Source organism: Limulus polyphemus, unplaced genomic scaffold (assembly GCF_000517525.1).
Source record: "Limulus polyphemus unplaced genomic scaffold, Limulus_polyphemus-2.1.2 Scaffold1260, whole genome shotgun sequence".
Lineage (NCBI taxonomy): Eukaryota > Metazoa > Arthropoda > Merostomata > Xiphosura > Limulidae > Limulus > Limulus polyphemus.
In genome coordinates this window covers 26,632-43,482 of record NW_013666870.1, presented here as the reverse complement: position 1 = coordinate 43,482, position 16,851 = coordinate 26,632, and the positions used below count along the sequence as shown (strand labels likewise).

Below are 16,851 nucleotides of genomic sequence, written 5' to 3'. Positions count from 1 at the left end.
TTCTAGCTTATGTTGTAGTTTTTATGTTTTTAAGATCATTTGTAGTCACTTTATTGTTTTATTTTATGCATGTATTTATATTATTCTACATAAAATAATTTGATTCTGGATTGGCTAATTATTAAAATTCTTAAAAACTATTTTCTGAGGTTTCACTATATTGCTGAAAAAGTAAGCTTTCAAATATATATTTTCATGAATTATAAAAATACATTACTTCTGTAAAAGTTTGATTACAGTTACAATTTTTTGTTTAATAAATGTGAAAAAAGCCTGTATTTATGAATTGAAATAAAGTGTTTTAGATTCTTGGAGTATTTTACAGCCATAAAATAGTGACATACTTTGTAGTTTCAGTATTACAGTAGTCTTGAATTGATGGAATAAATGTAAAGATAATGAGAAAATAATTATGATAATTAAGTTAGTTCTTTTTCAAATCCATTGAAGAAATGTATATAATTACTTTATTGCTTAACAGTTTCTTTTGTAAGTTAATTTTTCTGGTATTTCCTTGTTTTAGACAAAACTCTGATAGTTGTGTTTGTGAATGAAATTTCAATTCTCACACTGAATAGACTTTTGTGTTAGTCTCATTTTTAATATTCATATATTCTATAGTTTTAAAAGGTTGTTGTTAAAAGTTACTTGAAAAGTATTGATGCAGTTCCCAGCATTAAAGTAGATTTGCTGTCATACTCAGATCAAAGGCTGTTTTTAAATAATATTGGTGTTGAAGGTTTAATTCAATTTTGAGCTTAACTCCTTCAAAATTAACATCAATTATTTAATGGAGAATTATATAACAAATATATCACTTATTCAACAAGAAGTAGAATTTGTAAAACCTGTATGGTTTAATGATTTAGGCTTGAAGTTAACTTTCCACAAAACTTTTTAAGTTATCCCTGACCAAGAATAAAAGAACATTTGTAATTTTAGATTATTTTACAGTATGATTACATACAATTATCTTTTTTAACATAGTTGTGTCACTAGTTTTGTAAATATTATAATAGTTTGTAATATTTGTCAATTAAAGTTTGTCAAGCATTGCATTAGTTGTTTGAATTTCATTATTAAAAATGGTGATGAGATTAATTAAGCCAGGACTTGTTTAACTTAGGAGAAGAACTGATATTTTAAGTAAATTTTGAGATTATATGATTAGTTTTTAACCCATTCATTTCGTTTTGGACGTTTTATTTGAAAATGGACAAGGGTGTTAAAATGTGAATTTTACCTAATCTTTAAATTTATTTATATTTTGTTCACCTTATTTCACAGATCTTGAAAACCCATAAATATTAATATCACTTTTATCTTGTCCATCACTCACCCATAGAAAATATCAAATTTTGTAAATCATGTATGTTAAGTGTTCACATTTCACCTTTAGTCATTGTCTGGCTTATCAGAATTGTCAATGAGGATTTCTGCAGCATGTTGAACACCATAAGTATGGAAGTTTGATTTGTTAGCAGGGCCACATTCATGCATAGGCAGAGTAGGCAGCTGCCTAGGGCAGCAAATTTAAGAAATATTTAAAACGAAAATGGCAAAAATATGATGAAATATGTTTTTATTTAGTTCTGTAATGCGGGATCACTGCAGCCTGTTGCACCAGATCAAAATACCAATTAAGAGTGCCGAGCGATCATGTGACTGATCACGTGACTAATAACATAATTAATACAAAGGCTTCATTTCTAGAGCAATCACGTGAATAATTACTTAAATACCTTTTTTTAATTAATATATTTAATCCATTATTTTTCATAATTAGTATTCAAATTAACACTCTCCATTAATGGGCAATAATGAAAAAAAAAACAATATCATATATTAATTAAAATATTATGTAAGTACTTTTTTGAAAATATGGCATTGCCTCCTTTCCTCAAAAAAGCTGTTCTATCATTTGGAGTGTCTAGAATTTTTTTTTCAGTCAAAATATATCTGCTTCCTAATCTACTTATAAAAGTTAGGAAAATTAATAGTATAGTAAATAGGTGGTGAGGGCGGCAAAAAATATCTGCCTTGGGCAGCACTGTACTTTAATGCAGCCCTGATTGTGAGCCAGTGTTTCTTGTGCCAGTTGAGTCCAAGGAGACACATTACTGATGTTATTTGTGCACAGCACCTCGCTACTCTTGCATCTGCTCAACAGAGACATTATGAAGCTAGCATAGGTATTCTAATTGTCATGCAGAATCCAGAAAGGTACACCTTACTTGAAACTTTTGGAAGGAGAACACCATTCTTGTTGTTACTTAACCTCATGCTATACAGCTCATTCTGTGATAGACATATTTATCTGTGTGATACTACCTACTTCAGCTGATTTACATACTTTATTAGTGACTGCAGACATTCTTCGGCAGCTATGGAAGGTCAAAGACCACTTCACCGGCTTCATTTTTTCCACATTGACCTCTTTTGTGCTAAACTTTCAGACTCTTGAGTTGTTTCACCAGTTTGATTAAAGTATGCATTACATGAAAGCAAACTCAGCTTCTGTGCTTTATATGAGAGCAGGGCAATAGCAAGTTCAAAAAGCATTGACAATTCTCAAAGAATCTCCTTTACCTCTAAAAGGAGTCTGCTAGGTGGCATCATGTTCAGTAGTTTATTGCTTTTACCACCCATGCATCTGTCTGACAAGCCTTGAAAGATTGAATTCTTTGTTAGGATGCAAGTTACACACCCATTTTTCAGAAAGAATGCCATCTAAGTTTTTTGTATCCACTTTATAGAGGAGATCCAATGAATTCCTAAATCCTCTATCCACAACAGCCAAATCATGTGGTTCTATATAGGTGCAAATAGTAACAATATCATTTTGGGATATGCGAGTAATTGCTACATTGTTATTATTTCATCCGTCAAAATGACATGGACCAAGAACCAATATAATACACACATCAGTGGATGCAACCATCATTGGTTTGACAAGTGGCTGCTGTTTGTGCATATTGTAACTTTGCCCCAAGGGATATTTAATACTTTTCTATTATATGCACATATGTGCCATATAAAACTAGGATGGCAGCATCATCATTCTCTTCTTCCACAAGGGCCAGTGCAAAAGGACTGGTAAGGTTAGACATCAATTATTGGTGGTTAATATGTTAAATTTCAAGATACAGAAGAACAAAATTGCCCACAGAAATAGAATGAGGCCAAATGTATTTACACCAAAAATATTTTACAAAGCCAGAATTGTAGACAGAAGTATGTTGGATGACCCATTATAGAGTTTAATGAGAGAGTCCCCAAACAAGTTCACATGGATTTTACATGCATATTTCTCAAAGATGAAATCCCAGAAGACAGGTCATCAAACTGAGACTCGGTTAGTTCAGTCAACTTAAAGTATTCACCATCAATAGAGTGTGTAGCTTTGACCACTTCTGTCTATCTTATTGTCACCATTTAGCAAGGTCATAATACTATTGATGGCACTGGGTACAAATGACACCATCTTCAGAGGTTCTCTTATTTTGAAGGTATACTCTTAGTTCATCATTAACTCTATGCACATAGGTGTGGGTTAAAATGCACACACCACAACCTTTTACAGAGTGTTATTCAACGTAGCATTATGTATTTGATGTCAGTCATCATTTTACCCTAAGTTGCTTATTTAGCAATAGTTTGCAGTAGAAGAGAGTAAATACCAGATACAAAATACTTGGATACTGAAAACACTGTAATTATGCTTTTTGGAGGTTCTTAGAGGTTTTGCAAATGCAATATATAAACCTTATGATGTACAAAAGTGTTTATATTCTTCACATGAATATCACCTTCATTCCAACTTGTCCGAGTCAGACTGATGCCATCAATTCACAGACATATCTTGAGTACAAGTACTTTTGTAACACATCTGATTTTTTGTTCAGTGGGTACCTTTAGCATGTTGCATAGTACTGTCACAAAATATAAGGTTTAAACACTTTGAAATATGACAATAAATTGATCTAAAAATTTCAGCATAAACAACAATAGTTTGTATGGTGAAATAGCTTGTGCTGTCTTTAAACTACTATTTTTAATTGTTAATCAAGTTTTTATAATTATAAACAACATACATGGTGCTCATGAAAAAACTAAGGATTTCACAATAGAAGAGTTAATGTTTGCAAATACGCTCTATGGTAGTTTCATTGGAGGTAAAACAACTTTTATAGTAAAAGTTTATTATGTGGTCATCACTTGTAGGTAGAATTCACATCTTGTAGCTTCTTGTCCTTATAATCACAGCTTTTAAGTAGTCATTCTGAAATATGTTGATGATTAAATTGTGCTTTGAGTTTATTTAGATATATTTTAGAGCTGAAGTAAAATTGCTTCATAAAAGTTAATGGTTAAATGTTGTGAGGTGTAGCAAGTATTTGCTTCAATCAGATGTTTTTCTTTAGGAAATAAAAATCCAGAAATTTGATCTACTTTATTTTGCAGAATTGACATTATTGTGGATATTTATTTTCAAGTAAAGTTTATGTAGATTGCAGAGTAAAAAAATAATTTTAAAATAAAATGAACAGAAGATCATAGTAAAATTATAATTATTTTAATTACATGATAGACATTAGGTTTAAACCATTTCTTATTATAATCAGATATCTTGTAATGGAATTGATGGATGCAAATTTGTGCCAAGTAATTCAAATGGACTTGGACCATGAGCGAATGTCCTATCTTCTTTACCAGATGCTGTGTGGTATTAAACATCTCCACTCTGCAGGCATTATCCATAGGGTAAGTATCAGATGTGCGAGTAATCTTTCACTTGCTTACATTGACAAATTTCTTTTGAACAAAAACTCTTTTAATTTTTTTATTATTATTCTAGGTTAGTGGTTTATTCTTGTGGGAGTCTTCATGGTTTGGTAATTACTATTCCCAAATGTTAATTTCTTCTTACAAAAGTTTGGAATGTGATTATTATTCTGAATTAGAGAGTAGAGTATGTCATGTTCAAGTGATTTTGAACATGCAAATCAACAAGACAATTGACAAATACAATTGATATATAGATGAGGTGGAACAGAATGCATCAAAACTACATTTTGACATTGTTTGGCATTTTATAGGCAGTGTGATGCCACTGAAAATTGATCACTTTTAGAAAGGTATGTAATAATCCTTTTGAATGCAAAATATTCATAAACACAGATCATAAAAATGTCATAATAAGGCTTTAGAATGTCCAAGACATGGATATTTCTTGCATTTAATGGCATTAGACAACAATGAAATATGGATCAACGTGGGGTACCAGGACTAGCATGAAACAGGCCTGCAACAAGTCATACACCAGCCATGGTAGAGAATGTAGTGTCATGAGCATGTTGGGAACAAAAAACATTGGTGAAAGCTGTCCGCATTTGCCAGTCAATAGTATGCAGCATAATGAAGAAAGATCCGTGAAACGAGACACAAGTCACATGTACATAAATTGCTTCCTTGACATACTTGTTCAACTATTACATACCTCAAGCACCTTCAGCATGAAGTGGGTATTAATTCTATTCTACACAAAGACATGCCAGTCGAATTGTTGGATATAGTGCTTATGAATTTTTGGGTGATTAGATTGTTTAATCGGACATTGGAAAAACCACCATTCTCATACACTAAATCAGTGTTTCCCTACCTGGGCATTTTTAAAATTCAGGGGGGCAGTAAACTTTAATGGAGCAGACAGAAAAGATTTGAGGGTTTCAAAGTTATATTTGTTAAAATTAAACCATAAGAAATAGGGGTTTTTGTTTCAACACATTTGAGCAAAATCATTGTGTGGGTGTGTTTGTGGCAAGCAATGTCCACCTCAATGCTTTTTGTCCAGTTGTTGAGCATATCTCTTTTGGCACCACTTTTGACACTTATATTAAAAAATTTTAGACGGGGGCATGAGCACTCATTGTTTGCTGAATGAAAAAGGTTGGGAAACTTTGCACTAGATGGATGATGGTAAGCTTCGAATATCACAGCCTTATGACAGAACCTTTTGCAATAGAATCTAAGCTGCAGGGCTGTTGTAAAGATGCATAAAGCATAACCAGGTGTGGCAACATGGACTGTAATAGTGTGTTGATGTTCCAAAATCATTTTAATAAAATGTCCTCAATCTCTGTATAAAGGTCTGTGGTTTGATTCTTACTCTTTATTGGCTGCTTATTTCCGTGAGAGTTATTTTGAGTATTATAACAGATTATTGGTTAACTTTTATGGAAGTCTATATAGATTTATTCTAATTCACGATTAATGTTTTGTTTTTGTTAAACTTTTCAAGATTTTATCATTGTTTCAAATTATTTATTCACCACTATTTAAGTCTCTGTGCATTGGTTACTGTTGGAGACTGCTGGTTATCTGTGAATTCAATACTTTTTATGATTTTATTTTCAGTGTGTTAAATATTCTCTGCCAAATTTCTTTCATTTTAAAACAGTGCTTTTAATTTTAAACCTTTTGATGTGATAAAAGCAATGAACTTGTAGACTGTCCTTGCAAGTGGTATATTTAAATCAAATTTGTAAGATTTGTTTTTCTAATAGTTTAATGTAAGTTTACAGAAAAATACATCATAAGCATCAATTCATTCTAATTGTTATAGGTTTCAGTTTTTTGTTGTTTTTTATTGATTTATAGCAGTATGTACTTCTATAAGTTTATAAGATTTGCTTTGCTAATATATAACCTACTTTTTTGAGTTGTGATCTAACTAACTTGTATACTTTTAACCACAAGATATATACTAATAACATTCTGTGATAAAAAATTCTTATTCTAATACATATCTACAAAAACAGAAATTATAATTAACTAAACAAATGAAAGTATAAAGGATAATTAATGAATTATACTTATGCATAAAAAAATTAATTCAGCAAAACTTAAGAAGTTTCATAGAAGATAAAATTAGGACTTTTATGCAAATATATAACAAATAAATATTTTTATGGGAGACAGGCAGAATGTCTCTTTATTAACTTTTTTTTTCTGTGTATATGTATTATGGTTTCTGGATGTTGCTGGTTTAAGCGCACATACTGTACAGTTTTGTTTTATAACAAAATGTTCAGAGTTTCATTGTTTACTATTAAATGATAATACTTATAGAAATCAGTGTTCTCTCTGTATTTTTTTATGCTTTCTACTCTTGTCCTCCAGGATCTAAAACCCAGTAATATAGTAGTGAAGTCAGACTGTACCCTGAAGATTCTAGATTTTGGTTTAGCTAGAACAGCTGGAACAACCTTTATGATGACCCCTTATGTTGTGACACGTTATTACAGAGCTCCAGAAGTCATCCTAGGAATGGGTTATAAAGATAATGGTTAGTGTTTGTCCTTGTTCTCATGATTAATGTAGGATGGCAACCTATTATCTCTGAAAAAAGGCATATACCTTGTTATAGCAAAGGATCACAGTGGATATTCCATGTCATCATTGAAGATATTTGTTTAATTTATTTACATACAGAGCATTATTGCTACATAAAAAATGAAAAAGAAACATCTTTAAATATAAAGTGGAAACAAATATGTGGAGAGATATTTTTTTTGTCTGCTTTCCTACACATTTTAAAGGCCTAATCATTAAAGCAGTCTTCTTTAAGACATGACTTCTCCACAGTTTACTAGCCCTGCTTTTGCTGTTCACCTGAAGTTGAATATTACAAATGAATACACTAGTTAGCATGTGACTTACTTAACACAGTTTTCTATTTTTACTTTCTTTAGTCACCAGTAGACACATTACATGCACTTGTGAGATTTTATTATAAGTGTGACAAAGGGTGTTTACTTAACGTTAACCACATTAGGTACTGCTGCATTTCTTGTTTACATATGTACATGTGTTAATCAAAGGTTACTAGTATTTTTTCTTTTAATTTGTGAAACTCTTGCTGTTCTAAATATACATACTGCATGCAAAATATATGTAACATTTATGATACTCAGATCTCCATTTATATGATAGAAGTTGATTTATGCTTATGTACTCTTAAAAATATTCATATATACATATGAACTAATTTGTGGCAAAAGCTATGATTTATTCCCAATACTTACCAAAAGCAGTATTTATAACTATAAATGAATTGAAACAGTCATCAAAAGAATTGGAAAATAAAGAGAAAAAAATTCTAAATATTTATTTTTCAAAATCTCCATAAAATTGGAGTGTATTTTATGTTTCCAAACATAAACTCTCGGAAACTTATGCTATTTTTATCGATTTAATGTGAAATCTAAATTTAATGCACTCGAATCTGTGTTGTATACTCTTTAAGGTATAGTGTCCTGATCATACAGGAATCTAAAACTTATAGGAATCTGAAAACATTGGTAAAGTATTTAGTTTATCACACAAAAAACTTAACCAATCCACTGAATTATAAATGTTACTTAGTTCTCTCCTAAATGCAGAGATGATTTGAGTTGATATTCTCTAACAGTTGTGCTGTGACCATATTTTCATTTTACAAAAACCTATGTGTATTTGTTCAGTTCATCTTGTGCTTGAACATAAACTAATGGGTTCTAAATGTAAACGAAACAAATAATTTGTTTATCTAAATGTTGGGCACATTTTAAGATGTGTTGAAGTTTCAACTCTTAAATGAGAAAAGTTGAATATGAAACAAAAAAATATGAATATGTCTTAACACCATATGCTGAAATTCTTCTTCTCCATAACGACCTTAATCCTAACTAGTTTTGGGTTGGCTGGGAATTTTGTAAGAGAAGAAATTTTACACCAAGATGGCCAGACCAGACAGCAACCATGTAGGAAGAACATCATGTGCTGAAATTGGTGTACATAGTTATATTAGTCTGTTAATTTATGTTATTAATTTTATTTTAAAATTTTCAAGCTACACTGATGTAGTTAACAGTTATGTGTAACATTTTCTTAATTAAAGAATACTATAAACGTTTTTTTAACAGAAAATAACACCTAGGTAAATTGCTAAGATAAAGAATTGAAATCAATCTATATTACTGATGAAATTATTTTAAACCTTTATGATTAACTGTTTTGAGAATGACACTCTAAAAGCAATATTTTTGTGCTGGATAACAAAAAATAAAAACTTTAAAGAGTAGAGTAGTGTGTAAGATTTCTAATAGTACAAATGATGTTTAGATTAATAATTTCAAAATGTGAATAAATAAATTCAGGACTCAAAGAGCTTTATTACTTCATCACTCCCTCAAAAATGGTAACAAAAGTGATAAGAGAACTTATGGTGACAAAAATAGTTAGGAACTTACATGGGTGAAAATTCTCCAACAAAATGGCCTTTCCTAGGCATGATTACAAAGCATAATTTAACACTTGCCACGTGAGCTAGCTCGGCATTGATATGGATAAAAAAAAAAAAGAGTCACTCTGAAAAGTTTTGGATTGTTTTGATTAGACAAGAAGAAGACATTTGGCACTATTTTCAAGGTCTAGGTTGCTGGACCAGCCCTGTGACCTGATCCGAAACCATAAGAGCTAATATGGAGAAGTTAACTTGAAAAATGTAAAGTAAAATGATTTAGCGGTTCTAGTTGTGATTTTGAACATGATGGTTTAAGTGTAGCAGTTATGCTAAACTGTTGGTCCAGGTCAGATTAGGGAAGAATTTATTTGAAGATATCCCAATCAATTTGACATACCAGCTGAATTGGAGATTCATCAATTAATTGCTGCATTGGCAGCAAAACATAAAAAAACAGGCACAATAGTATCATTATCTTCAAAAGGGGGGATTGGAATCATATATAATAAATCATTAGTTTCAATATTTTATGAAAGGAAAGGCACAGCAAAGCCAAAAGATGCAGAGTTGAAGTTGAAACATATATTTTTATTAATATTTATTTTTTATATATTTTTTTCATTTTAGAAGTTGTGTGAAGCATCATTTATCGAAATCTATCGAAATAACCCTAAATCACCAGTTTATGGAATAACATCCCTGTTTATCATAGGCTCAGTACTAAAAGATGCTGGGCTGGTTCATGTCTCAGGTGTTAAATTTAATGTGAAATAAACACATTTTGAATTTTACTGTTAGCACTGTTCTAATCTTTATTTGCCTAAGCTTCCAACCATTATAATTTCTACAAAGAAAGGGTCATAGTTGGTTAATTTTTTTATGTGCAACTGAGTCTGTAAGAAATTAATTGGGCATACATGTAAAAAGATTTACTATTAACATTAAAAAAATTTGGTTAGCCTTGTGTGGTTATCAGATTGGTCTATCTGGTAACATGACAAGTTGTAAGTGATTTCTGAATTTCTTTTTCCTATAAAGTCAAGATAGAATTTGATACTGAAAATTATCCAAAATAGCCCTCAAACCCCCAGCCAGTAGATACATTTCAGTCTTAATTACCATTGGATGCTTTTACCCATGAATTTATGATGACAATAGTAGTAGGAAAACAGAGTTCACAGTGATAAAAATAAGAGGGAATCATAGAAATAAGAGTTAAAAAAAAGTTAAGGAAAAGTTAGAAAGAATTAATAATTCTCACAAAAACCTGAAAAGTTGAATAAAGTCAGGGAAAAATTGTTTCTTCCTCCTTCTTTATCTCATAACTTGCTCATGCGTGCAAACATACTGCTTAGTGCCGAGTAATTCAATCTGGAACTTTGTCTGGAAACTTGTGGTTTTTAATGTGGTCACACTATTATGGTGGTAAAAGTAGGAGAGGAACTTGGATCTTATATGATCTAAGTAGGAAAGGGGGGGGGACTTAGATCTTATGGTAACAAAAGTAGTAAGAAAGCTATTTTGAGAAGCCTTTTTTGTTTGTAATTTTTTTTCTTGGCTTAAAACATAGACTACAGAATATCAAGCTCAGTCTTCTTGTGCTTTGCAGCATTTAGCACTATTGTAGCACTGTGTAAAATTATGATTAGTTTGAAACAAAACTAAGTGTAGTTTAAAAGTTCGACTAGCATGCTAGTTTTACTTTAGTAATCTTAATAGTCATGTAACAGAAATTTTAAATACACATTTCATACTTTACTGTATATAGTTGCTCAGCTTGCAGTGAAATTCAAGAAATTTTAAATATTTTCAACTACTTACCTTTTGAAGAACAGTTATATTTTACTGCAAACATTTTTTATGACCAGTCTGTAAGTTTTATTGCACATAGTAGTATGTGTGAATCAGTATTTATTGTAATGTGTTATGTATTGCCTTCCTCCTTACGAAATATTTTATTTTAATTTTCTAGTTGACATCTGGTCAGTTGGTTGTATCATGGGAGAAATGATTCGAGGAGGTGTACTCTTTCCAGGGACTGATCGTATCTTTCAAAGCATTATATAATCATGATCATAGTGTATAAGAAAATAAAAAGTTAAGTCTTACAAAAAGAGTGGGAGATTAATATATAAAATTATAATTAGCAAAACTATGTACAATTGTTTATTACTATTTTCATATAATTAGATTTTATAACTGAATGGCGATATTTTTCTTTTTTTTTTCTTTTTGTAAAGAACATATATATATTATTAGACTTGAAAGAACATACCATTTTCAGTTAATAATTTTAAAAAATTAAAGCTATGTTTGCTACGAATATCATTAGTCCTGTGCCTAAAAATAGTATATTTGATGTTTCGAATAACTTATTTATAACTTTAGGATAAAGTAGAATTTTTACATGTCACAATCTACAGTATTAGAAATAATTAGTTGTCAACAAATTTAATGACAGAGAAAAAAGGACACTCTTGGAGCATAAGGGCAAGAAAGCAGGGTCTTGAGCCCATCCCCCCCCCCCCATTACAGATTTTTTTAATTACTGCTGTGAATAACATTTTTACATTCATATCCAAGCTGTACCATTTACATTAGGTTTTTATGTTGTTAAACTATATAAGTAATAAATAGTTATAATGATTACAGTAATTTGCATTGTGAAATGTAGTGTTTTTTTTCAAAGAAATATTTTAGAATTTTTTATTACAAAATATTTTCTCCCACTAGAAAAGAGGACAGAAAAGGTGTTAAAAATGGGATGTAACCCTGTGTTGCATATATTAGTATAAATAAACTTATTTTGGTGTATCACAATGTTTATTTATTCTATTTTATTGTTGCGTTATCAGTGTGACTTTTGTTAGTACTCATGCATTTGCTAGCATCTACCTTTTTTCCTTAGTTTCTGCTTAGATATTGACCAGTGGAATAAAATCATTGAACAGTTTGGAACTCCTTCCCCTGATTTTATGAGGCGACTACAACCCACTGTTCGAAACTATGTGGAGAATAGGCCTAAATATACAGGTTACTCTTTTGAAAAGATGTTCCCAGATCTCCTTTTTCCTGCTGACAGTTCAGAACATAGTAGACTAAAAGGTATAGCTCTCAATAAAATATATTTTGTAATTTTGTTTAAATAGGAAATTGTTAATTTTTAGAAGGAACATTTATTATTATCTTGAACAATATATAAATAACAGTCTTTGATATCGTTAAACATTTAATAGTATAAAGTAGATAAAATGTCTTAAAACACACCAGTATGCTGTAGCTCATTTTATAACCTTCTAGAGAATTCTGGACTTTATATTAATAAACATTTACAAATTATTGTGATGCTTCACTTTCTGTTCCTCGTTATAATGTTTTGGATAGTTCCTAAATTTCTTATGCTTTAGCATTTAAATATTTCTAGTTACATTGTGGAAGCATCTTCCCAAGAAATAACATCAAACAGAAAAACAAGTGTTCTTTTTCTTCTTCTTCTTAATGTATCAAAATGTTTTTCATATTAAACATTCACACATAACATTTGAATTTATTAATTATTTACAGCTAGTCAAGCTCGAGATCTGCTATCCAAGATGTTAATAATAGATCCTGAGAAAAGAATATCAGTGGATCAGGCACTTTCACATCCATACATTAATGTATGGTATGAGGAAAGTGAGGTCCATGCTGTAAGTATGTGGATAATAAGCTATCATTTCTGTTAGAGTTTCATATGCACTTATTTAGACTTTTACTTGTCAAAACATGTTTACCATTCTACTTGATTATTTCATTTATTCATGTGCATGTACCTGAGATAAGTTTCATAAAAACAATTCCTGGTTATAGGTTTACTTCAGTATTTTACAATGAAGTATGTGTGAATTTTTTGCTTAATGTTAAAAAATATGAGACAAAATATGTATTGTAAGTCCATTAATTGAAAGGTAAAGCTTATATGGGGTCTAATTCATATATTTTATTTTAACCCTCTGGTGGGGAGTCAAAAAAGTATTCATTTTGACTTAAAGCTCATTCAGATTTCAGAAATAGAAACCTGCATGGTCAGTTTTAGGCTTTAATTTAGTACAAGACTAATATTCAAAAATGTCTTTGCACATATGTAATATTAGAGTATTAAAAGAATTAAAATGGTATAACATTACAGCCTGCCCCAGCACCATATGACCATTCAGTGGATGAGAGGGAACATACAGTTGAACAGTGGAAAGGTAATTATTATTATAATATGTGTTTTTTATTTTTGAAAAATTAAGAAAGGTACGTGAACCTTTTGTCTTTGACTGAATCTGTACCTGGTCAACAGTTTTAAGTATTTTATCATGATTTCAGCAGTTAAAACTAACTTGTATTTCAGTAAATATTTAAAAATGTAAATATAGAAATAGATTCTAGAAACACTCATATTTTTGAGATTTTCTTTAAATGGTTATCAGTACTTGTATAACTGACCTTACTGAAACTATTTTATATAAGGGTCTTTAACACGTTCATTTCCATAGATATAATACTTAATTATCAGTAATTTTACAATTGTAATTTTTGTATAAAATAGTCACCACAAAGAATGAACAATTTAAACACAGATGTGCCTTTTACGATTAAGGTAAAAATTGTTTGATGTATTTAAATTACAGCACTTATATATGAAGAAGTGCTGGAATATGAAAAGACACACAACACACTAGGACTGTCAATAAACCCACATCATAAATCTCAAGTGGGTAAGTGAAATACATTTTTTTTTTCTCTGTTATGTCTAGTGTTTGAGCCATCTATGGATGAGTGGGTGGTTTATAATTTGTCTTCAAAGTTTTAACACATGGAAGAAAAGAAGATAAATCAATCTCACCAATGAGAATTTCAGAAGAGAACCTGTTCAAATAAATGATTTAAAATACTTTATTCATAGATATGTGTTGTGACAATGTTACTTAAGGGTGAAGTATGAAAAAAAATATATCAGTTTACTAGGAAACTTAATTTTCACTCTTTCTGTCCTTTGTTGTGCAAGTGGGGAGTCTGTAATTTAACCTTTTCTACCTCAGGTAAATGAATATTTTTTCCCTTTGTTAGACAGAAGCAGAATTATCATCAAAAACCTGATCCATGTTCTGGTTTGAATGTTTTAGCAAATAAAAAAAAAGTGTACTTGCCAGTTTTATATAAATTAAGATAAGGTATTCAAATAAGCTACTACAGTTATACCTTGCCATTCATGGGGGATAGGTTCTATAAATTGCCAAGAATGTTAAAACCGCGAATACCATTAGTAATATAGGTAGCGGTGGCAGAGGAAGCAGGTGGAGGACTCCGAGAGGTTACATGATAAGGTTTGCACGGAAACACCATGGTTGAACAAAGACAGAACACGTGGGATACTGTGGTGCGTGGCATGCGAAATGCAGCACAGTGTAAGCCTTGCACTAGCTTTGAGGGTGGACTGCAGCTGTACCCTAAATACTGGAAACCTCGACTGGTAAAACTGTGAATGACAAGGGATAACTGTTTTTGTTTTTGTTTTTTTTAATTAAATTTTATTTTAGATTTCCAACATATAAGTGTAAATAACAATATATTAGCATCTGTAGTTATAATATAGAGTTGCATTACTTTTGTAGTGGATTATGTTATGTCACACTTCTGGTTATTTAAATTGTCATTATTTTGGCTTGATTTTTTGCATAGTTTCAGAAATCTATAGTAATGCTTAGGAAATTCTATTAGTCATATAGAATGTTTGCCTTCAAATACCTTATTTAAATGGTTTATAATCACAGAATTGTTTGTTTGGTTGGTTGACAATTTTTTTGTCTAAAGGTTCTTACTTTGTGAACAATTGGATCAGTTGAATTCTTTCATCTAAAACTTGTTCCAAACATACCTACAAATCATCTGTGAAAAAATTTAGAAATATTTGTATTTCTTTTACCAAATTTGAATAAAAGCAAACATAGAATAATGGGCCCAACTTGGTATAAACCAAAGCAGAGCATGATAACCTCTGTTTTATGTTCATTCACAGAAAGATGTACTGAGTACAGTGAAAGAGGTCAGCTTACTAAGTAACTTAATAATTATTAGAAGATTTTTTAACTATAGAAAATTTTCTGTTAAGTTATTTAATTTGTATCTACTATTCTCCTGACCTTCTGTCTCCTTTGTGAATGTTTTGTTTTTTCCTATTATGGTTCCAGTGAGGTCTGCCAAGAAGGCAAGTATATTTCCAACAATGTCAAATCGTGATTTTTTTTTTTGCTTTCATAACTGTCATGTTTGCCCTTGTTTATACCACCCCAGAAGACAATTAAATTAGTCTGAGAAAAGAGCAGTCTTAACTTTTTAAAATTAGTAAATAGTTATGTTAAAATGCTATTTTTAGCAAATGATAAAAAATCCTCCTTAAAATGTAGTGTTGCCTTTAAAGTTCATTAATTGAAAATTACATGAATGTCACAGTTATGTGTATCACAACTCAGAATGAAATATATTAAGTTTCTTCTCACTTAATACGTATATATGTATATATATTGTTTTTCTTTGATTTACAAGCTCATGTGTTAATATAAAATGTAAAATATACTTAAGAAACAACATTTCAGTATTATGAATGCTGTATGGATTTATTGTTCTTACCTTCATGTAGCATTTCATACAAAAATAATTGAATGTTTTACACAAATATATCATCATGAAGAGGAACTTGTATTTGATAACTTCTTATTTTTTTAAAATCATTTCACTAAAGTAAAAAACTTGCATTGTTCCCTTTCCAGTTTTACAGTATCTCGCTGTGGCAATAGTCACAATAAGCCTTTACTTCTTTACCTGTTATGTTGAATACTAGCTTTGAAACATGTAGAGGTAGGCTGTATCATTTGTTAAAATTGTAGTTTCTGAGATACAATCAACTAGAAACCTCAGTGAAGAAGCACAAACAGTTGTGTTATTATGTGTAAACATTAAGCATGGTTTTAATAGGGAATCGTGATTACTGATTGGCAAATGTGTGTCTCTCTCTCTGTGGGTCTGTTCCATATTCACAGCTACATCTTTAAAACTACAAACCTGGGGTACAGATACAACTGTGCAGGAAGTAACATGAGCTATGTGGCTGTGGCCTCAGAATTCATTTTGAGACTGCGAATTGAAGCCAAAGTTATCAATATAGTAATTTTAGGCAAACAGTATGACCAATTCGTATCAAATTAAAAAGGCTGGATTGTTTTTGGTAATGTGTAATCAAGAGGGCTGTTATTTACATTTCTTCTCTGTGTGAGGACTTCTCCTAATCATTCTATCCCTAATCAATTATGTGTTAAAACGACTTAAACACTATGTGGAGCTTTCGTTTGTTTCTCTGCTCATTCCCTCCCTCTCTCTCTTTTCTACACATACATGCGTACTCTCCAATTCCCCTTAACTGAAAAGGCTGGTGCTTTCTCTCGAACATGCACACACACTCCCTCAACTAAATATGCTTGCTTCAGCCATATCTTTTGCTTTGCTTGTGTGTACTTACAAGAATCACTTATTCAATGACT

The 16,851-nt window shown here is 30.8% G+C and overlaps 1 protein-coding gene across 6 annotated transcripts in view; it reads left to right on the top strand.

Moving 5' to 3' along the window:
• The window catches only part of LOC106462829 (stress-activated protein kinase JNK-like), a 68,856-nt gene that overhangs the window by 44,924 nt on the left and 7,081 nt on the right, over positions 1-16,851 (top strand). For 5 of the 6 annotated variants that reach the window (XM_022390201.1, XM_022390198.1, XM_013922790.2 and 2 more), the window contains 7 exons: positions 4,626-4,764; positions 7,183-7,348; positions 11,259-11,330; positions 12,206-12,391; positions 12,851-12,975; positions 13,455-13,518; positions 13,945-14,031. In XM_022390201.1, coding sequence (XP_022245909.1) covers positions 4,626-4,764; positions 7,183-7,348; positions 11,259-11,330; positions 12,206-12,391; positions 12,851-12,975; positions 13,455-13,518; positions 13,945-14,031 — 839 coding nt within the window. Of the gene's footprint in view, positions 1-4,625; positions 4,765-7,182; positions 7,349-11,258; positions 11,331-12,205; positions 12,392-12,850; positions 12,976-13,454; positions 13,519-13,944; positions 14,032-15,504; positions 15,522-16,851 lie in introns of all 6 variants that reach the window. The other variant, XM_022390202.1, reaches the window with a different exon arrangement.